General features: G+C 38.6%; 1 protein-coding gene across 1 annotated transcript; it reads right to left on the bottom strand.

The window, feature by feature from the left end:
- Positions 1-655: 655 nt before the first annotated feature.
- On the bottom strand, positions 656-23,587 carry LOC133536574 (cilia- and flagella-associated protein 53-like). Its single transcript, XM_061877211.1, has 9 exons — positions 23,450-23,587; positions 22,566-22,734; positions 17,699-17,979; positions 17,458-17,631; positions 14,686-14,989; positions 14,408-14,626; positions 14,129-14,345; positions 6,126-6,228; positions 656-1,235 (listed from the first exon to the last, which is right to left on the bottom strand). Exons 3-9 carry the CDS (start codon positions 17,908-17,910, stop codon positions 1,025-1,027), a joined length of 1,440 nt encoding a protein of 479 aa, XP_061733195.1. The 5' UTR covers positions 17,911-17,979; positions 22,566-22,734; positions 23,450-23,587; the 3' UTR covers positions 656-1,024.
- Between the last annotated feature and the right edge of the window lie 41 nt (positions 23,588-23,628).

The raw sequence follows: 23,628 nt of genomic DNA, 5'->3' as shown, positions 1-23,628 counted from the left end.
TTGATATAATGCTGATTATATGTACAGGTCCTTTAACACTGACATTGATATAATGCTGATTATACATACCGGTCCTTTAACACTGATATTGATACGTTGATTACACGTACATGTCCTTTAACACCGACATTGATACAATGTTGATTATACGTACATGTCCTTTAACACTGACATTGATATAATGTTGATTATATGTACAGGTCCTTTAACACTGACATCGATGCGTTGATTTTACGTACAGTACATGTTGATTATACGTACAGGTCCTTTAACACCGACATTGATACAATGTTGATTATACGTACAGGTCCTTTAACACTGACATCGATGCGTTGATTTTACGTACAGTACATGTTGATTATACGTACGTTGACCAAAGCTATGCCGCACAAACACTAGGTGTGGTGAAATGTGTCCTCTGCATTTGACCCATGACCCTTGTTCACCCCCTGGGAGGTGAGGGGAGCAGTGAGCAGCAGCGGTGGCCACGCCCGGTAATCATTTTGATGATTTAACCCCCCAACTCCAACCCTTGATGTTGAGTGCCAAGCAGGGAGGTAACGGGTCCCATTTTTATAGTCTTTGGTATGACTCGGCCGGGGTTTGAACTCACGACCTACCGACCTCAGGGCAGACACTCTCACCACAAGGCCACTGAGCTTAAAAACATTTTATTCGTCATAATTATGAACAAAGACAAAATCCCGAAACGATTGAAGGATGGTCAATTAAAATATCGGCATTTTCAACACCGGCCTTGTATTCTTTTGATATTTCATGCCGACAACTTGACGACTTTACATTTCACGTCGTCTGCTTGAAAAAATAAAAAAAAAATGTCAAAATTTCCACTTTTCTCCAACTTTACCAGACTCCTCACAAATGTCACGCCAATGTGTGCGAAGAACCAAACTACATTAGCTGCATTCATTAGCATAATGAATAAAGTCCTTGTTGTTTTGCTAAAAGGGGAGAACTTCCTGAGAGGACCCTTTCACAATAAGATGTGTTTGTGTTGCTCCTCTTAATGATTCTTGAGTCTTCTAAAAGGGTGGATGGCGCCGTCAGTGGGTCGGGCCAGAACCTCCTCCTTCTTCTCCTGCTCCTGTCGCTGCATGGTCAGAACCTGCTGCCTCTGCCTCTCGTCCTCGGCTTCCTGGTCTCTCTTCTGCTGCCGCTGCTGCTCCATCTGCTCCTGCAGGTCCGCCTGGTGGGCCAGGTACGCCTGCCTCTGCCTGCGGGGGCCGGGAACGTGCACGTGAGACCACCACCACTTGAGGTCCGTCATGGGCCATGTTAGGCCTCGTTCACACGGCGGGTCGATTCCCATTTTTTAGGGACCGAATGTCCCTTTGGGACAGAGAACCCTACTGTATATCTAAAGTTTTATTTATATTATACTCTTTGAGCTGTAATTTGACCCTTTTAACATGCTTCAAAACTCACCAAATTTTACACACACATCAGGACTGGTGAAAATTGTCATTTAATAAAAAAACCTAACCCCAAAACTCAAAATTGCGCTCTAGCGCCCCCTAGGAATAACACAGACAAAACTGCTTGTAACTTCTGTTAGGAATGTCGTAGAGACACGAAACAAAAAACTCTATGTAGGTCTGACTTAGACCTACATTTCATACACTTACATTCAGCAAAAATTAACAGGAAGTTGGCAAAAAACCCTTCAAAACAAAACCTTCTTAAAAAATTTTTAATTTTTGCCTCTTTGAGCTGTAATTTGACCCCCTTAAAATGCTTCAAAACTCACCAAACTGGACACACACATCAGGACTGGTTAAAATTGCGATCTAATAAAAAACCAAACCCCAAAACTCAAAATTGCACTCTAGCGTTCCCTAGGAATAAAACACTGACAAAACTGCTCTTGGGAAGAAAACAGACAAAACTGCTTGTAACTTCCGGTAGGAATGTCGTAGAGACATGAAACAAAAACCTCTATGTAGGTCTCACCTAGACCTACATTTCACTAATTGACATCCTTCAGCAAAAATCAACAGGAAGTTGGCAAAAAAACCTTCAAAACAAAAGTTTCCTATAAAAATGTAATTTTTGCCTCTTTGAGCTGTAATTTGACCCCCTTAAAATGCTTCAAAACTCACCAAACTGGACACACACATCAGTACTGGTGATAATTGCAATCTAATAAAAAACCAAACCCCAAAACTCAAAGTTGCGCTCTAGCGTTCCCTAGGAATAAAACACTGACAAAACTGCTCTTGGGGAGAAAACACAGACAAACTTGCTTGTAACTTCCGGTAGGAATGTCGCACAAACATGAAACAAAAACCTCTATGTAGGTCTCACCTAGACCTACATTTCACTAACTGACATCCTTCAGCAAAAATCAACAGGAAGTTGGCAAAAAAACCTTCAAAACAAAAGTTTCCTAAAAAAAATGTAATTTTTGCCTCTTTGAGCTGTAATTTGACCCCCTTAAAATGCTTCAAAACTCACCAAACTGGACACACACATCAGGACTGGTGAAAATTGCGATTGAATAAAAAAATCAAACCCCAAAACTCAAAGTTGCGCTCTAGCGTTCCCTAGGAATAAAACACTGACAAAACTGCTCTTGGGGAGAAAACACGGACAAACTTGCTTGTAACTTCCGGTAGGAATGTCGCACAAACATGAAACAAAAACCTCTATGTAGGTCTCACGTAGACCTACATTTCAATAATTGACATCCTTCAGCAAAAATCAACAGGAAGTTGGCAAAAAACCCTTCAAAACAAAAGTTTCCTAAAAAAATGTAATTTTTGCCTATTTGAGCTGTAATTTGACCCCCTTAAAATGCTTCAAAACTCACCAAACTGGACACACACATCAGTACTGGTGATAATTGCAATCTAATAAAAAACCAAACCCCAAAACTCAAAGTTGCGCTCTAGCGTTCCCTAGGAATAAAACACTGACAAAACTGCTCTTGGGGAGAAAACACAGACAAACTTGCTTGTAACTTCCGGTAGGAATGTCGCACAAACATGAAACAAAAACCTCTATGTAGGTCTCACCTAGACCTACATTTCACTAACTGACATCCTTCAGCAAAAATCAACAGGAAGTTGGCAAAAAAACCTTCAAAACAAAAGTTTCCTAAAAAAAATGTAATTTTTGCCTCTTTGAGCTGTAATTTGACCCCCTTAAAATGCTTCAAAACTCACCAAACTGGACACACACATCAGGACTGGTGAAAATTGCGATTGAATAAAAAAATCAAACCCCAAAACTCAAAGTTGCGCTCTAGCGTTCCCTAGGAATAAAACACTGACAAAACTGCTCTTGGGGAGAAAACACGGACAAACTTGCTTGTAACTTCCGGTAGGAATGTCGCACAAACATGAAACAAAAACCTCTATGTAGGTCTCACGTAGACCTACATTTCAATAATTGACATCCTTCAGCAAAAATCAACAGGAAGTTGGCAAAAAACCCTTCAAAACAAAAGTTTCCTAAAAAAATGTAATTTTTGCCTATTTGAGCTGTAATTTGACCCCCTTAAAATGCTTCAAAACTCACCAAACTGGACACACACATCAGGACTGGTTAAAATTGCGATCTAATAAAAAAATCAAACCCCAAAACTCAAAGTTGCGCTCTAGCGTTCCCTAGGAATAAAACACTGACAAAACTGCTCTTGGGGAGAAAACACAGACAAACTTGCTTGTCGCACAAACATGAAACAAAAACTTCTATGTAGGTCTCACCTAGACCTACATTTCAGTAATTGACATCCTTCAGCAAAAATCAACAGGAAGTTGGCAATTACCCCTTCAAAACAAAATTTTTGTAAAAACCTGTCACCTTTTTTCAAACATTATCTCCTCTGAGCGCGTTGGTTGTGTCAGCTTTAAACTCGCACAGGAAAGAGATTGTTGTGTCGGCTTCAAAGTCGCACAGGAAAGAGATTGAACCCTTCTGATTAAAAGTTGCGCAAAGAGTTTTTCTAACTGCTCCGGTTTTGAATTTACGAGCCTTGAAAGAACCGCTGCACTGATGCTGCTGCGCTGCGGCTGTCTCAAAATGGCCGCTTAAAAGCAGGAAGCACCAGCGTGACCACACAATGCAGAGAAGGTAGGTACTGTGCGGGTAAAGATATGTTGACTGGGTGAAAGAAGGAGGCACCAGTTTGACCCCAGGATGCAGGGAAGGTAGGTAATGTGCGGGTAAAGATAAGTTGACTGGGTGAAAGAAGGAGGCACCAGTTTGACCCCAGGATGCAGGGAAGGTAGGTAAAGTGCAGGTAAAGATATGTTGACTGGGTGAAAGAAGGAGGCACCAGTTTGACCCCAGGATGCAGGGAAGGTAGGTAATGTGCAGGTAAAGATATGTTGACTGGGTGAAAGAAGGAGGCACCAGTTTGACCCCAGGATGCAGGGAAGGTAGGTAGTGTGCAGGTAAAAATATGTTGTCTGGGTGATGGCAGGAAGCACCAGCATGTATGGGTGACAGAAAGAAGCACCAATGTGACCCCAGGATGCAGGGAAGGTAGGTAGTGTGCAGGTAAAGATATGTTGTCTGGGTGAAAGAAGGAGGCACCAGTTTGACCCCAGGATGCAGGGAAGGTAGGTAGTGTGCAGGTACAAATATGTTGTCTGGGTGATGGCAGGAAGCACCAGCATGTATGGGTGACAGAAAGAAGCACCAGTGTGACCCCAGGACGCAGGGAAGGTAGGTAATGTGCAGGTAAAGATATGTTGACTGGGTGAAAGAAGGAGGCACCAGTTTGACCCCAGGATGCAGGGAAGGTAGGTAATGTGCAGGTAAAGATATGTTGACTGGGTGAAAGAAGGAGTCACCAGTTTGACCCCAGGATGCAGGGAAGGTAGGTAAAGTGCAGGTAAAGATATGTTGACTGGGTGAAAGAAGGAGGCACCAGTTTGACCCCAGGATGCAGGGAAGGTAGGTAATGTGCAGGTAAAGATATGTTGACTGGGTGAAAGAAGGAGTCACCAGTTTGACCCCAGGATGCAGGGAAGGTAGGTAGTGTGCAGGTAAAAATATGTTGTCTGGGTGATGGCAGGAAGCACCAGCATGTATGGGTGACAGAAAGAGGCACCAGTGTGACCCCAGGATGCAGGGAAGGTAGGTAATGTGCAGGTAAAGATATGTTGACTGGGTGAAAGAAGGAGGCACCAGTTGGACCCCAGGATGCAGGGAAGGTAGGTAGTGTGCAGGTAAAAATATGTTGTCTGGGTGATGGCAGGAAGCACCAGCATGTATGGGTGACAGAAAGAGGCACCAGTGTGACCCCAGGACGCAGGGAAGGTAGGTAATGTGCAGGTAAAAATATGTTGTCTGGGTGATGGCAGGAAACACCAGCATGTATGGGTGACAGAAAGAAGCACTAGTGTGACCCCAGGACGCAGGGAAGGTAGGTAGTGTGCAGGTAAAAATATGTTGTCTGGGTGATGGCAGGAAGCACCAGCATGTATGGGTGACAGAAAGAGGCACCAGTGTGACCCCAGGATGCAGGGAAGGTAGGTAGTGTGCAGGTAAAAATATGTTGTCTGGGTGATGGCAGGAAGCACCAGCATGTATGGGTGACAGAAAGAAGCACCAGTGTGACCCCAGGACGCAGGAAAGGTAGGTAATGTGCAGGTAAAGATATGTTGAATGGGTAAAGGCAGGAAACACCAGGAAAAGTCGGTCCCGTCCATCGCTGCTTGCAGCTTTAATTCCACCTTGTCTCCCGTCTCTGCATCCTGGGGTCACACCCCTTGACCAAGACTGTGACACACTTGCCCCATTCATCAGACCGGATTGTGGTCAAAAAGCGATACGCGTGGTAGTTATTCGGCAAAATAGACGGTTACAAAATAAATAGTTGACAACGGAGCAGAAAACAGTTGAGAATACATTTGAGGAAGTCAGGTGAAAGTTAGACCAGTCCTGTCGACGCAAAACTCATTTTTTTGCTGTAATTCCGTTCAAAAAGGTCGACTTTGATTGCAGGAAATCTAACGCACGGGTACTGAGAGCGTGGAAGCCATGTTTAGTGTTGCGTTTACGTGACAAGTGGCATTTTGTCCGTACTGCGCGCGGCCACTGAAAAGATCCTCTCATCCCAACCTGCCGTGTGAACGTAGACTCGAACCACGCACCTCTTCTTCAGGTCCTCCTCCTCCATTTTCATCTCATTGAAGGCGGCATCAATCTCTTCTCTCTCCTTGGCCATGTCCTGACGCCTCTGCATCTTCATGTGTTCTACACACACACACACACACACACACACACACACACACACACACACACACACACACACACACACACACACACACACGTTTTATTTTTTTTTGGTTTGAAATTGGTTTTTAATCTTCATTATTTACTTCAAGTTATTACAGTAAGTCTCTATATACATATTTTATAAATTTTGGCCAAAGAGGGCGCCTCCAATTTTTACACACACTTGTTATTTCATATGTTGACCAGAGGGGGAGCACTTTTAAAAGCGACAGTCAATTTGACAAATCCGTTCTTTTTGGGACCACCCTCATGTTAACCAGCAGGGGTGCAAATGAGACATTGTCTATTAGATGCAATGTTATTGGGAGCATGATTTATGTCATCACTTGTTCACACCTCCTCATATGGAAGATACTTTTCCTTCTTCGTGTCTCAAGAAGGGTAGAACTACAAGAACACACACACACACACATTGTTTTATTTTTGACCTTCTCGATACCTCCAAAAAATGCCTGCCTCATTAGGACCACCCTTTCCAGATATATACAGTTTTGTATTTAAATTATTAATAATGTATACATACTATGCAAATATATAAAAAACTGCTTTTAATTAATTATTTTTTTTTATTTTTTTTTGTTTGTAATAGTTTTTTAATCTTCATTAGTTACTTCAACTTATCACAGTATGTCTTCATATATGTATTTTTTTTTTTTGTGTTCATTTTGGCCGAAGAGGGCGTATTTCAATGTTTTACACACACTTGTTATTTCATATGTTGACCAGAGGGGGAGCATTTTTAAAACCCGACAGTCAATTTGACAAATCCCTCCTTTTTGGGTCCAAATACAAGAACACACACACATTCTTGTATTTCTGACCTTGCTGAGACCTGAGAAAAATGCCTACCTCTTTAGGACCACCCTCTCTAGATATTTAAATATTTGTATTCACAACATTAATCTTTCAGAAAACACAGAGTGAGATGTTCTACCTCTTGTGCGAAACACAAATGCATAAAAATGACTTAACACATTAAATGACGAGTAAAACATTTACAAACACAACAACCAACTTCTAAAACATTAAAACCGACTCCAAAACACATAAAATGACTCCGAAGAGATGCACAGTGACATCTAGAACGTAACTTACTCCTAAAACACATAACAAGACTCCTAAAACTCATAATAAGACTCCTAAAACTCATAATAAGACTCCTAAAACTCATAATAAGACTCCTAAAACACATAACAAGACCCCTAAAACTCATAATAAGACTCCTAAAACACATAACAAGACTCCTAAAAGACATAACAAGACTCCTAAAACTCATAATAAGACTCCTAAAACTCATAAGACTCCTAAAACACATAAGACTCCTAAAACACATAACAAGACTCCTAAAACACATAACAAGACTCCTAAAACTCATAATAAGACTCCTAAAACTCATAATAAGACTCCTAAAACACATAACAAGACTCCTAAAACTCATAATAAGACTCCTAAAACACATAACAAGACTCCTAAAACTCATAATAAGACTCCTAAAACTCATAAGACTCCTAAAACACATAAGACTCCTAAAACACATAACAAGACTCCTAAAACACATAACAAGACTCCTAAAACTCATAATAAGACTCCTAAAACTCATAATAAGACTCCTAAAACACATAACAAGACTCCTAAAACACATAAGACTCCTAAAACTCATAATAAGACTCCTAAAACACATAACAAGACTCCTAAAACTCAAAATAAGACTCCTAAAAAACATAACAAGACTCCTAAAACTCAAAATAAGACTCCTAAAACACATTAAGACTCCTAAAACACGTAAAAAACTCATAAAACACGGAAAATACCCCTTAAAACATGTAAAAAGACTCCTAAAACAAATTTAAAAACAGATCCTAAAACACGTAAAAAACTCATAAAAAACGTAAAAATACTCATAAAAACATGTAAAAAGACTCCTAAAACTAATTTAAAAACAGATCCTAAAACACGTAAAAAACTCATAAAAAAACGTAAAAATACTCCTAAAACATGTAAAAAGATTCCTAAAACAAATTTAAAAACAGATCCTAAAACACGTAAAAAAACTCATAAAAAACTTAAAAATACTCCTAAAAACATGTAAAAAGACTCCTAAAACTCATAAGACTCCTAAAACACATTAAGACTCCTAAAACACGTAAAAAACTCATAAAACACGGAAAAATACCCCTAAAAACATGTAAAAAGACTCCTAAAACTAATTTAAAAACAGATCCTAAAACACGTAAAAAACTCATAAAAAAAACGTAAAAATACTCCTAAAACATGTAAAAAGACTCCTAAAACAAATTTAAAAACAGATCCTAAAACACGTAAAAAACTCATAAAAAACGTAAAAATACCCCTAAAAACATGTAAAAAGACTCCTAAAACAAATTTAAAAACAGATCCTAAAACACGTAAAAAACTCATAAAAAACATAAAAATACTCCTAAAAACATGTAAAAACACTCCTAAAACAAATTTAAAAACAGATCCTGAAACACGTAAAAAACTCATAAAAAACGTAAAAAATACTCCTAAAAACATGTAAAAAGACTCCTAAAACAAATTTAAAAACAGATCCTAAAACACGTAAAAAACTCATAAAAAACGTAAAAATACTCCTAAAAACATGTAAAAAGACTCCTAAAACAAATTTAAAAACAGATCCTAAAACACGTAAAAAACTCATAAAAAACGTAAAAATACCCCTAAAAACATGTAAAAAGACTCCTAGAACAAATTTAAAAACAGATCCTAAAACACGTAAAAAAAACTCATAAAAAACTTAAAAATACTCCTAAAAACATGTAAAAAGACTCCTAAAACAAATTTTAAAACAGAATGAGGTGTTTGCATCCTTTGTGAGCACATACACTTGGTGGCCTATACATACTATGCAAATATAAAAAAGATAAGTTTTTATTTTTTGCTTTTTAATTGTTTTTTAATCTTCATTATTTACTTCAAGCATGTTTGAAATAAACTCAAACTCAACTCAACTCAAAATATTACAGTAAGTCTCTATATATATATTTTATAAATTTTGGCCAAAGGGGTCGCCTCCAATTTACACACACTTGTTATTTCATATGTTGACCAGAGGGGGAGCACTTTTAAAAGCGACACACAGTCAATTTGACAAATCCGTCCTTTTTGGGACCACCCTCATGTTGCTAGATGTCACCAGCAGGGGTGCAAATGAGACATTGTCTATTAGATGCAATGTTATTGGGAGCATGATTTATGTCATCACTTGTTCACACCTCCTCATATGGAAGATACTTTTCCTTCTGTCTCAAGAAGGGTAGAAATACAAGAACACATTGGCGACGCATACCGTATTTCCTTGAATTGACGCCGGGGCGCTAATTAATTTAAAACCCACTCCGGCGTTTACCAAAGGCATGCGGTAAATTTAGGCCTCCGCTTATAAATTTGAGTGTGATGTAAGGATACCATCATGAAAAGCACATTTAATTAAAAAAACGTTATTATGGTCTTACCTTTACTTATAAATGAAGTCCATGCGCAGCTCCTTCTGATCAAAAGCATCAATAACTTGTTTATAGAAGTCTTCCTTATCTTTCTTCCGTTTTAAAAGTCTCTCTGTCTCGATGGAGATCTTCCTTTATTACCTCCTGTTTCCATTGAAAGTCCAGTTTAGAAAACTGTTTTATTTTAGATATGTAATCCTCCATGTTAAAAGTGCAAGCGAGAGGAAAAAATAAACACACGCTGCTCACTCTTGCTGCTTGTTGTCACTTCTTCTGCAGCCGAAGAAGGATCACTAGCGCCCTCTACCACCAGGAGGTGGGAGTCATTTAATGACTCATATTTGACACACGCGGCTACGGTATATTAATAAAACATAGCTGCTTACTGTTCTTTTTAGCATATTCAATAGCTTGGACCTTAAATCCTACTGAATAGCTCTTGATCTTCTTCTTTTTATGCAATTTCAAATTATTGAAATCAGCCTCCTCCATTTTGAAAATGATGACAGGTGAAGTGTCACTCGTGACGTGACGAGTTTGACCCGGTGGAAATTCTAGGCATATGCTAATTTTTTGCCGAAATGAGTTTGATTCTCGACATGCGCTAATAAAAATAATATTTTGCGAAACGAGTTTGACCCGGCGTTAATCCTGAGTGGCCGGTAATGCTAAGCATGCGCTAATTATTTTGCAAAACAAGTTTGACCCGGCAGTAATTCTAGGCATACTATATATCCGGCGGCAATTCAAGGAAATACGGTTCTCCCTTTATACTTCTTGTCTTTTAAAGCGAGCGGTCCAGGTCCAACTCTTTATACTTCTTGTCTTTTAAAGTGAGCGGTCCAGGTCTAACCCTTTATACTTCTTATCTTTTAAAGCGAGCGGTCCAGGTCTAACTCTTTATACTTCTTATCTTTTAAAGTGAGCGGTCCAGGTCTAACCCTTTATACTTCTTGTGTTTTAAAGCGAGCGGTCCAGGTCTAACCCTTTATACTTCTTGTCTTTTAAAGCGAGCGGTCCAGGTCTAACCCTTTATACTTCTTATCTTTTAAAGTGAGCGGTCCAGGTCTAACTCTTTATACTTCTTATCTTTTAAAGCGAGCGGTCCAGGTCTAACCCTTTATACTTCTTGTCTTTTAAAGTGAGCGGTCCAGGTCTAACCCTTTATACTTCTTGTCTTTTAAAGTGAGCGGTCCAGGTCTAACCCTTTATACTTCTTGTCTTTTAAAGTGAGCGGTCCAGGTCTAACCCTTTATACTTCTTATCTTTTAAAGTGAGCGGTCCAGGTCTAACTCTTTATACTTCTTATCTTTTAAAGTGAGCGGTCCAGGTCTAACCTTTTATACTTCTTGTCTTTTAAAGCGAGCGGTCAAGGTCTAACTCTTTATACTTCTTATCTTTTAAAGTGAGCGGTCCAGGTCTAACCCTTTGTACTTCTTGTGTTTTAAAGCGAGCGGTCCAGGTCTAACCCTTTATACTTCTTGTCTTTTAAAGCGAGCGGTCCAGGTCTAACCCTTTATACTTCTTATCTTTTAAAGTGAGCGGTCCAGGTCTAACTCTTTATACTTCTTATCTTTTAAAGTGAGCGGTCCAGGTCTAACCTTTTATACTTCTTGTCTTTTAAAGCGAGCGGTCCAGGTCTAACCCTTTATACTTCTTATCTTTTAAAGTGAGCGGTCCAGGTCTAACTCTTTATACTTCTTATCTTTTAAAGTGAGCGGTCCAGGTCTAACCTTTTATACTTCTTGTCTTTTAAAGCGAGCGGTCCAGGTCTAACCCTTTATACTTCTTATCTTTTAAAGTGAGCGGTCCAGGTCTAACTCTTTATACTTCTTATCTTTTAAAGTGAGCGGTCCAGGTCTAACCCTTTATACTTCTTGTCTTTTAAAGCGAGCGGTCCAGGTCTAACCCTTTATACTTCTTATCTTTTAAAGCGAGCGGTCCAGGTCTAACCCTTTATACTTCTTATCTTTTAAAGCGAGCGGTCCAGGTCTAACCCTTTATACTTCTTATCTTTTAAAGTGAGCGGTCCAGGTCTAACCCTTTATACTTCTTATCTTTTAAAGCGAGCGGTCCAGGTCTAACCCTTTATACTTCTTGTCTTTTAAAGCGAGCGGTCCAGGTCTAACCCTTTATACTTCTTATCTTTTAAAGTGAGCGGTCCAGGTCTAACCCTTTATACTTCTTATCTTTTAAAGCGAGCGGTCCAGGTCTAACGCTTTATACTTCTTATCTTTTAAAGCGAGCGGTCCAGGTCTAACCCTTTATACTTCTTATCTTTTAAAGTGAGCGGTCCAGGTCTAACCCTTTATACTTCTTATCTTTTAAAGCGAGCGGTCCAGGTCTAACCCTTTATACTTCTTGTCTTTTAAAGCGAGCGGTCCAGGTCTAACCCTTTATACTTCTTATCTTTTAAAGCGAGCGGTCCAGGTCTAACCCTTTATACTTCTTGTCTTTTAAAGCGAGCGGTCCAGGTCTAACCCTTTATACTTCTTGTCTTTTAAAGCGAGCGGTCCAGGTCTAACCCTTTATACTTCTTATCTTTTAAAGTGAGCGGTCCAGGTCTAACTCTTTATACTTCTTATCTTTTAAAGTGAGCGGTCCAGGTCTAACCCTTTATACTTCTTGTCTTTTAAAGCGAGCGGTCCAGGTCTAACCCTTTATACTTCTTGTCTTTTAAAGCGAGCGGTCCAGGTCTAACCCTTTATACTTCTTATCTTTTAAAGTGAGCGGTCCAGGTCTAACTCTTTATACTTCTTATCTTTTAAAGTGAGCGGTCCAGGTCTAACCCTTTATACTTCTTATCTTTTAAAGCGAGCGGTCCAGGTCTAACCCTTTATACTTCTTGTCTTTTAAAGCGAGCGGTCCAGGTCTAACCCTTTATACTTCTTGTCTTTTAAAGCGAGCGGTCCAGGTCTAACCCTTTATACTTCTTATCTTTTAAAGTGAGCGGTCCAGGTCTAACTCTTTATACTTCTTATCTTTTAAAGTGAGCGGTCCAGGTCTAACCTTTTATACTTCTTGTCTTTTAAAGCGAGCGGTCCAGGTCTAACCTTTTATACTTCTTGTCTTTTAAAGCGAGCGGTCCAGGTCTAACTCTTTATACTTCTTGTGTTTTAAAGCGAGCGGTCCAGGTCTAACCCTTTATACTTCTTGTCTTTTAAAGCGAGCGGTCCAGGTCTAACCCTTTATACTTCTTGTCTTTTAAAGCGAGCGGTCCAGGTCTAACCCTTTATACTTCTTATCTTTTAAAGCGAGCGGTCCAGGTCTAACCCTTTATACTTCTTATCTTTTAAAGTGAGCGGTCCAGGTCTAACTCTTTATACTTCTTATCTTTTAAAGCGAGCGGTCCAGGTCTAACCCTTTATACTTCTTATCTTTTAAAGTGAGCGGTCCAGGTCTAACCCTTTGTACTTCTTGTGTTTTAAAGCGAGCGGTCCAGGTCTAACTCTTTATACTTCTTGTCTTTTAAAGCGAGCGGTCCAGGTCTAACCTTTTAAACTTCTTGTCTTTTAAAGTGAGCGGTCCAGGTCTAACTCTTTATACTTCTTGTCTTTTAAAGCGAGCGGTCCAGGTCTAACCCTTTATACTTTTTGTCTTTTAAAGCGAGCGGTCCAGGTCTAACCCTTTATACTTCTTGTCTTTTAAAGCGAGCGGTCCAGGTCTAACCCTTTATACTTCTTGTCTTTTAAAGCGAGCGGTCCAGGTCTAACCCTTTATACTTCTTGTCTTTTAAAGCGAGCGGTCCAGGTCTAACTCTTTATACTTCTTATCTTTTAAAGCGAGCGATCCAGGTCTAACCCTTTATACTTCTTATCTTTTAAAGCGAGCGGTCCAGGTCTAACCCTTTATACTTCTTGTCTTTTAAAGCGAGCGGTCCAGGTCTAACCCTTTATACTTCTTATCTTTTAAAGCGAGCGGTCCAGGTCTAACCCTTTATACTTCTTGTCTTTTAAAGCGAGCGGTCCAGGTCTAACCCTTTATACTTCTTGTCTTTTAAAGCGAGCGGTCCAGGTCTAACCTTTTATACTTCTTATCTTTTAAAGTGAGCGGTCCAGGTCTAACCCTTTATACTTCTTGTCTTTTAAAGCGAGCGGTCCAGGTCTAACCCTTTATACTTCTTATCTTTTAAAGCGAGCGGTCCAGGTCTAACCCTTTATACTTCTTGTCTTTTAAAGCGAGCGGTCCAGGTCTAACCCTTTATACTTCTTATCTTTTAAAGCGAGCGGTCCAGGTCTAACCCTTTATACTTCTTGTCTTTTAAAGCGAGCGGTCCAGGTCTAACCCTTTATACTTCTTATCTTTTAAAGCGAGCGGTCCAGGTCTAACCCTTTATACTTCTTATCTTTTAAAGCGAGCGGTCCAGGTCTTACCATTGTGTGCCGTCTGCAGCTGGCGGGACTCGACCACCTCCTCCATCAGGCGGTCTCTGGCCTCTTGTTGCATGGAGGTCTGCTTGTCCTGGCGCGCCCAGGTCTCCTTCAGGTCTTCCTCCATCAGCAGCTCCATCTCCTTCATCTCCTTCTCGCGCTCCATTTGCCGGTCGGACAAATACTGACGGAACCGGAGCTGCTCGTCCCGCAGCGCCACCTGCGGGCGCCAGGCGGGCGGTGACGGCGGAGTCGTGGGGGAAGGGGCGGCGGTGTGTTTACCTTCTTGTCGGCCCGATCCTGTTGGTCCTGGCTCTCGTCGTCCAGCATCCGCTGCAGGATGCTGAGGTCCACTTGGAGCTCCTCTTGCTGCTCCTTGGCCATGCGCTCCATCTTCAGCCGCAGGGTCTCGTCCAGCATTTGCCGCCGGGCCACCTTGGCCTCCAACCTGAGGCGGCGTTCTCGCTGGGCCAGTTGCTGCTGCAGCTGCTGTCGCTGCCTCTGCACACGCACACACGCACAGTTCTTCCTCCCGGCTGGCATCAAACCCGTCATCCTACCTGTTGCCGAGCTTCCTCGTCGCGCTGCTGCATCATGAGTTGCCGCCGCTGCTCCGCTTCCGCCATCTGCTCCCGGAAGGAGTTCAGCTGTATCACTTTGCTCTGGTGCAGGTGCTCGATTCTCTGCCGCTCCCTGTCCTCCTTGGCTCGGCCGTCCTCTTCCCACAGCTGGTGGTACATGTCGTCCTCCTGCCGCTGCAGCTGGGCCAGCTCCTCCTGACCCTGCAGCTGCTCGGTACGTTCCTTGCACACCTGCAGCAGCCTGCGCTTGCTCTGGGCCTCGCGCAGCTCCTGGCACTGCTCCCTGTCCACAAGGAGCAGGCATCAGGGTGAGGGGTTGCAACGGACGCCTCTCCAAAATACATACCCCGTTTCCGTATGAGTTGGGAAATTGTCCATCCATCCATCCATCCATCATCTTCCGCTTATCCGAGGTCGGGTAGCGGGGGCAGCAGCCTAAGCAGGGAAGCCCAGACTTCCCTATCTCCAGCCACTTCGTCTAGCTCTTCCCGGGGGATCCCGAGGCGTTCCCAGGCCAGCCGGGAGACATAGTCTTCCCAACGTGTCCTGGGTCTTCCCCGTGGCCTCCTACCGGTTGGACGTGCCCTAAACACATCCCTAGGGAGGCGTTCGGGTGGCATCCTGACCAGATGCTCGAACCACCTCATCTGGCTCCTCTCCATGTGGAGGAGCAGCGGCTTTACGTTGAGTTCCTCCCGGATGGCAGAGCTTCTCACCCTATCTCTAAGGGAGAGACCCGCCACCCGGCGGAGGAAACTCATTTGGGCCGCTTGTACCCGTGATCTTGTCCTTTCAGTCATAACCCAAAGCTCATGACCATAGGTGAGGATGGGAACATAGATCGACCGGTAAATTGAGAGCTTTGCCTTCCGGCTCAGCTCCTTCTTCACCACAACGGATCGATACAACGTCCGCATTACTGAAGACGCCGCACCGATCCGCCTGTCGATCTCACCATCCACTCTTCCCCCACTCGTGAACAAGACTCCTAGGTACTTGAACTCCTCCACTTGGGGCAGGGTCTCCTCCCCAACCCGGAGATGGCACTCCACCCTTTTCCGGGTTGGGAAATTGTGTTAGATGTAAATATAAACGGAATACAATGATTAGCAAACCCTTTTCAACCCATATTCAGTTGAATGCACTACAAAGACAAGATATTTGATGTTCAAACTCATAAACTGTATTTTTTTTTGCAAATAATAATTAACTTAGAATTTCATGGCTGCAACACGTGCCAAAGTAGTTGGGAAAGGGCATGTTCACCACTGTGTTACATCACCTTTTCTTTTAACAACACTCAATAAACGTTTGGGAACTGAGGAAACTAATTGTTGAAGCTTTGAAAGTGGAATTCTTTCCCATTCTTGTTTTATGTAGAGCTTCAGTCGTTCAACAGTCCGCGGTCTCCGCTGTCGTATTTTATGCTTCATAATGCGCCACACATTTTCCACGGGAGACAGGTCTGGACTGCAGGCGGGCCAGGAAAATACCCACACTCTTTTTTTACGAAGCCACACTGTTGTAACACGTGCTGAATGTGGCTTGGCATTGTCTTGCTGAAATAAGCAGGGGCGTCCATGAAAAAGACGGCGCTTAGATGGCAGCATATGTTGTTCCAAAACCTGTATGTACCTTTCAGCATTAATGGTGCCTTCACAGATGTGGAAGTTACCCATGCCTTGGGCACAAATGCACCCCCATACCATCACAGATGCTGGCTTTTGGACTTTGCGTCTGGATGGTTCGCTTCCCCTCTGGTCCGAATGACACAATGTCGAATATTTCCAATAACAATTTGAAATGTGGACTCGTCAGACCACAGAACACTTTTCATTAGTCCATCTTAGTGGGATTGAGAGAAGCCGGCGGCGTTTCTGGATGTTGTTGATAAATATTTTTTGCTTTGCATAGTAGAGCTTTAACTTGCACTTACATATGTAGCGACAAACTGTATTTAGTGGTATTGGTTTTCTGAAGTGTTCCTGAGCCCATGTGGTGATATCCTTTAGAGATTGATGTCGGTTTTTGATACAGTGCCGTCTGAGGGATCGAAGGTCACGGTCATTCATTGTTGGTTTCCGGCCATGCCGCTTACGTGGAGTGATTTCTCCAGATTCTCTGAACCTTTTGACGATATTATGGAGCGTAGATGTTGAAATCCCTAAATTTCTTGCAATTGCACTTTGAGAAACGTTGTTCTTAAACTGTTTGACTATTTGCTCACGCAGTTGTGGACAAAGGGGTGTACCTCGCCCCATCCTTTCTTGTGAAAGACTGAGCATTTTTTGGGAAGCTGTTTTTATACCCAATCATGGCACCTACCTGTTCCCAATTAGCCTGCACACCTGTGGGATGTTCCAAATAAATGTTTGATGAGCATTCCTCAACTTTATCAGTATTTATTACCACCCTTCCCAACTTCTTTTCACCCGTGTTGCTGGCATCAAATTCTAAAGTTAATGATTATTTGCAACAAAAAAAAAATGTTTATGAGTTTGAACATCAAATATGTTGTCTTTGTAGCATATTCAACTGAATATGGGTTGAAAAGGATTTGCAAATCATTGTATTCCGTTTATATTTACATCTAACACAATTTCCCAACTCATATGGAAACGGGGTTTGTAAAATAAAACCTGTATCCAGTACCACTCATCCTAGCGACCCCGCCTCTTAGAGGCCCTTTCAACGCGGGATGAAGAGCCTCACAAACTAACCGTCCCACTTCTGACGCCATTTCGGTTTCACCTGAACTGCTGATCCAGTTTTTCGGCCGCCAACTGTTGCCGTTTCACCTCCCGTGCGTCGCGCAGAGCTTTGGCTCGTTCCCGCATGTGTGCCTGCTTCTCCAGCGGCGTCTCGTGCCGCTTGCGGGCCTCCTCCAGCAGCTGCTCCTCTTCGGCCTCCAACAAACTCCTGAGCCTGAGGAGGAGACACGTGAGGAGGAGGAGGAGGAGGAGGAGAAGATGTCAGAGAGAAGCGCTCGGACCTGTCCTGCTTCTCCTGGACGATGATCTCATGTTGCCTCATCGTGTCCCTGACGCTCCTCTCGATGGTTCGCCGCAGGTGGCGTTTGTCTGAACTCTGCAGCCATGAGCTCTTTATGTCCCAGGTGTGACACTCGCTGGAGAAATCCTGAGCCCGCTCTCGGAGCGTGTTCTGTTTCTGTCTCTGCAGCGCTGCCTGCTTCGGGGAGAACATGGTGAACTGGACGTGTCTTCGCAGGAAGTGGCGGAGGACGCTCTCGGATGTCACGTGACCGCCGTCAAACTGGAAGGCAGAAGGAAGAAGGTAGCAAAGGCTTGTCACGTCCGTCCTCTGATTCAAACTCCGAGCAAAGATTAGTCTTCTTGATTACATAAATATAGAACACATTTATTGCATCCATTCTCAAACTTCATCTAGATCAGGGGTCACCAACCTTTTTGAAACCAAGAGCTACTTCTTGGGTACTGATTAATGCGAAGGGCTACCAGTTTGATACACACTTAAATAAAGGGCCAGAAATAGCCAATTTTCTCAATTTACCTTTAACTAATATTTTTACTTTGCTTCTTATAACTTTGAGGAAGACAATTTTAGAGAAAAAATACAACCTTAAAAATGATTTTAGGATTTTTAAACACATATACCTTTTTACCTTTTTAAATTCCATCCTCTTCTTTCCTGACAATTTAAATCAATGTTCAAGTATTTTTTTTTTTTTCATTGTAAAGAATAATAAATAAATTTTAATTTCTTCATTTTAGCTTCTGTTTTTTCGACAAAGAATATTTGTGAAATATTTCTTCAAACTTATTATGATTAAATTTCAAAAAAATTATTCTGGCAAATCTAGAAAATCTGTAGAATCAAATTTAAATCTTATTTCAAAGTCTTCTGAATTTCTTTTAAAATGTTTGTTCTGGAAAATCTAGATGAAATAATGATTTGTCTTTGTTAGAAATATAGCTTGGTCCAATTCGTTATATATTCTAACAAAGTGCAGATTGGATTTTAACCTATTTAAAACATGTCATCAAAATTCTAAAATTAATCTTAATCAGGAAAAATCAGTAATGATGTTCCATAAATTATTTTTTAATTTTTTTCAAAAAGATTCGAATTAGCTAATTTTTCTCTTCATTTTTTTGGTTAAATTTTGAATTTTAAAGAGTGGAAATTGAAGATAAACTATGTTTCAAAATTTAATTTTCGTGTTTTCTCCTCTTTTAAATCGTTCAATTAAGTGTTTTCATCATTTATTCTCTACAAAAAACCTTCCGTAAAAGGAAAACAAATGTACATCGGAATGACAGAAAGAAATATCATTTATATATATATATATATATACATATATATATATATATATATATATATATTTTACTTTGCTTCTTATAACTTTCAGGAAGACAATTTTAGAGAAAAAATACAACCTTAAAAATGATTTTAGGATTTTTAAACACATATACCTTTTTACCTTTTTAAATTCCATCCTCTTCTTTCCTGACAATTTAAATCAATGTTCAAGTAATTTTTTTTATTTTTTATTGTAAAGAATAATAAATACATTTTAATTCTTCATTTTAGCTTCTGTTTTTTCGACAAAGAATATTCGTGAAATATTTCTTCAAACTTATTATGATTGAATTTCCAAAAAATTATTCTGGCAAATCTAGAAAATCTGTAGAATCAAATTTAAATCTTATTTCAAAGTCTTCTGAATTTCTTTTAAAATGTTTGTTCTGGAAAATCTAGATGAAATAATGATTTGTCTTTGTTAGAAATAGAGCTTGGTCCAATTTGTTATATATTCTAACAAAGTGCAGATTGGATTTTAACCTATTTAAAACATGTCATCAAAATTCTAAAATTAATCTTAATCCGGAAAAATTACTAATTATGTTGCATAAATTATTTTTAAATTGTTTTCAAAAAGATTGAATTAGCTAATTTTTCTCTTCATTTTTTTGGTTAAATTTTGAATTTTAAAGAGTGGAAATTGAAGATAAACTATGTTTCAAAATTAAATTTTCATTTTTTTCGTGTTTTCTCTTCTTTTAGATCGTTCAATTAAGTGTTTTCATCATTTATTCTCTACAAAAAACCTTCTGTAAAAGGAAAAAAAATGTACATCGGAATGACAGACAGAAATATCATTTTTGAATATATATATATATATATTTTTTTTTATTTTTTATTTTTTACTTTGCTTCTTATAACTTTCAGGAAGACAATTTTAGAGAAAAAAATACAACCTTAAAAATGATTTTAGGATTTTTAAACACATACCTTTTTACCTTTTTAAATTCCATCCTCTTCTTTCCTGACAATTTAAATCAATGTTCAAGTAATTTTTTTTATTTTTTATTGTAAAGAATAATAAATACATTTTAATTCTTCATTTTAGCTTCTGTTTTTTCGACAAAGAATATTCGTGAAATATTTCTTCAAACTTATTATGATTGAATTTCAAAAAAATTATTCTGGCAAATCTAGAAAATCTGTAGAATCAAATTTAAATCTTATTTCAAAGTCTTCTGAATTTCTTTTAAAATGTTTGTTCCGGAAAATCTAGAAGAAATAATGATTTGTCTTTGTTAGAAATATAGCTTGGTCCAATTTGTTATATATTCTAACAAAGTGCAGATTGGATTTTAACCTATTTAAAACATGTCATCAAAATTCTAAAATTAATCTTAATCCGGAAAAATTACTAATGATGTTGCATAAATTATTTTTAAATTGTTTTCAAAAAGATTCGAATTAGCAAATTTTTCTCTTCATTTTTTTGGTTAAATTTTGAATTTTAAAGCGTGGAAATTAAAGATAAACTATGTTTCAAAATTTATTTTTCATTTTTTTTCGTGTTTTCTCTTCTTTTAGATCGTTCAATTAAGTGTTTTCATCATTTATTCTCTACAAAAAACCTTCTGTAAAAGGAAAAAAAATGTACATCGGAATGACAGACAGAAATATCATTATATATATATATATATATATATATATATATTTTTTTTTTTTTTTTTACTTTGCTTCTTATAACTTTCAGGAAGACAATTTTAGAGAAAAAATACAACCTTAAAAATGATTTTAGGATTTTTAAACACATATACCTTTTTAAATTCCATCCTCTTCTTTCCTGACAATTTAAATCAATGTTCAAGTAATTTTTTTTATTTTTTATTGTAAAGAATAATAAATACATTTTAATTCTTCATTTTAGCTTCTGTTTTTTCGACAAAGAATATTCGTGAAATATTTCTTCAAACTTATTATGATTGAATTTCAAAAAAATTATTCTGGCAAATCTAGAAAATCTGTAGAATCAAATTTAAATCTTATTTCAAAGTCTTCTGAATTTCTTTTAAAATGTTTGTTCTGGAAAATCTAGATGAAATAATGATTTGTCTTTGTTAGAAATATATTTTGGTCCAATTTGTTATATATTAAAACAAAGTGCAGATTGGATTTTAACCTATTTAAAACATGTCATCAAAATTCTAAAATTAATCTTAATCCGGAAAAATTACTAATGATGTTGCATAAATTATTTTTAAATTGTTTTCAAAAAGATTCGAATTAGCTAATTTTTCTCTTCATTTTTTTGGTCAAATTTTGAATTTTAAAGAGTGGAAATTGAAGATAAACTATGTTTCAAAATTTATTTTTCATTTTTTTTCGTGTTTTCTCTTCTTTTAGATCGTTCAATTAAGTGTTTACATCATTTATTCTCTACAAAAAACCTTCCGTAAAAGGAAATAAAATGTAAATCGGAATGACGGACAGAAATATCATTTTTTAATATATATATATATATATATATATTTATTTTATTTTTTTTACTTTGCTTCTTATAACTTTCAGGAAAACAATTTTAGAGAAAAAAATACAACCTTAAAAATGATTTTATGATTTTTAAACACATATACCTTTTTAAATTTCTTCCTCTTCTTTCCTGACAATTTAAATCAATGTTCAAGTAATTTTTTTTTTTTATTATTGTAAAGAATAATAAATACATTTTAATTTCTTCATTTTAGCTTCTGTTTTTTCGACAAAGAATATTTGTGAAATATTTCTTCAAACTTATTATGACTAAAATTTCCCAAAAATTATTCTGGCAAATCTAGTCTTTTGAATTTCTTTTAAAAAATTTTGTTCTGGAAAATCTAGAAGAAATAATGATTTGTCTTTGTTAGAAATATATTTTGGTTCAATTTGTTATATATTCTAACAAAGTGCAGATTGGATTTTAACCTATTTAAAACATGTCATCAAAATTCTAAAATTAATCTTAAGGAAAAATTACTAATGATGTTCCATAAATATTGTTTTTTTTTTTTTTCAAAAAGATTCGAATTGGCTAGTTTTTCTCTTCTTTTTTCGGTTGAATTTTGAATTTTAAAGAGTGTAAATTGAAGATAAACTATGTTTCAAAATTTAATTTTTCTTTTTTTTTTCGTGTTTTCTCCTCTTTTAAACCGTTCAATTAAGTGTTTATTTAGTCATTTATTCTCTACAAAAAAAACCTTCTGTAAGAGGGAAAAAATGTACAATGGAATGACAGACAGAAATACCCATTTTTTATATGTATAGATTTATTTATTAAAGGTAAATTGAGCAAATTGGCTATTTCTGGCAATTTATTTAAGTGTGTATCAAACTGGTAGCCCTTTGCATTAATCAGTACCCAAGAAGTAGCTCTTGGTTTCAAAAAGGTTGGTGATCCCTGTTATAGACTGTAGTAATGTAGCAGTCTTACTTGCATCACATTTTAAATGAAGTTAATTAAATATGGTGATAAATTCACGTTTAGACATTTCTTGTAACATTAGGAAGAGACTTTTGAACCCCTTTAAAGAAGTAATACTCACTCTTAGTCCTGGTCGTGGTCCGTGGTCCGGTGCAGGGGCCAGACTTCGCCTCTACTACGCGGCAAGTGTTGCCATGGTGACGGCTAACAAAAGTGTGTCTTGTTGACGTCAGCGAGCACGAAATGCTTTTGTGTACAAAACCTCGTTTGCATGACCAGCCACGTCGGTGCTGAAATAGGAAATCAAGCAGGTAGATGACCTCAGTGTTTGAAAGCAAGAGAAGTAAACACTAATAATGGCTCATATGACGACAATAACTTCCAATGTTGTTTTTTTTGGTTTATTTGTTTTTGTCACTCTCGGCTTCTACAACTCGGCGGCAAAAAATGATTTTGTTTCGTTTTTACGCCGCCCGGTAAATTTGTCGACGGTTCAAACCGTTGAAGTAACACTTGGCGAACGCTGCCATCTTGTGGCCGAAAGCTGTCATTGCGCATCAAGATGAAAAGTAGATTCTACCCAAATTAAAATGTTTCAACGTTCACATTTTCATTCATAGGTGTCCTCCGTGGAATTCAGAGCGAGGAAATTAAGGCCATTTTATGAATTTCAGCTAAAATGGACATTTATTCTCACTTATACAACAGGGGTCGGCAACCCAAACTGTTGAAAGAGCCATATCGGACCAATAATACAAAAAAAAATCTGTCTGGAGCTGCAAAAAAATAAAAGCAATATTACATACAGATAACGTATCATGAGATATGAATTGAATTATGAGGACCTAAAAGAAAATAAATGAGCTCAAATATATGTACAAATGCAATATGTACATGCAGCTAGCCTAAATAGCATGTTAGCATCGATTAGCTTACAGTCATGCAGTGACCAAATATGTCTGATTAGCTCACTCCACATAAGTCAATAACATCAACAAAACTCACCTTTGTGCATTCATGCGCAAAGTCATAAGTTTGGTGGACGAAATGGGACCAAAAAAAAGTGGCATAAATCTCGTCTGAGAAAGTCGGAGAAAGTTATGTATGTAAACAAACTAGGGTGAGTTCAAGGACCGCCAAAATTAGTAGGACAAAACGGCGCTCACCAAATAGTTGAATCAGTG

This window comes from Nerophis ophidion, linkage group LG17, assembly GCF_033978795.1.
Source record: "Nerophis ophidion isolate RoL-2023_Sa linkage group LG17, RoL_Noph_v1.0, whole genome shotgun sequence".
Taxonomy (NCBI): domain Eukaryota; kingdom Metazoa; phylum Chordata; class Actinopteri; order Syngnathiformes; family Syngnathidae; genus Nerophis; species Nerophis ophidion.
The sequence above is the reverse complement of the archived record's forward strand: the minus strand, read 5'-3'. Positions and strand labels throughout refer to the sequence as shown.

Bases quoted from the DNA above. Each gene is read 5' to 3' on its own strand.
- LOC133536574 (XM_061877211.1), bottom strand. From the start codon at position 17,910: ATGTTCTCCCCGAAGCAGGCAGCGCTGCAGAGACAGAAACAGAACACG. The intron at 14,990-17,457 runs GTGAAACCGAAA...CCTTGTGGACAG, and splicing joins AAACTGGATCAGCAGTTCAG to GGAGCAGTGCCAGGAGCTGC. The intron at 14,346-14,407 runs GTAAACACACCG...TGGCGCCCGCAG, and splicing joins AGGATCGGGCCGACAAGAAG to GTGGCGCTGCGGGACGAGCA.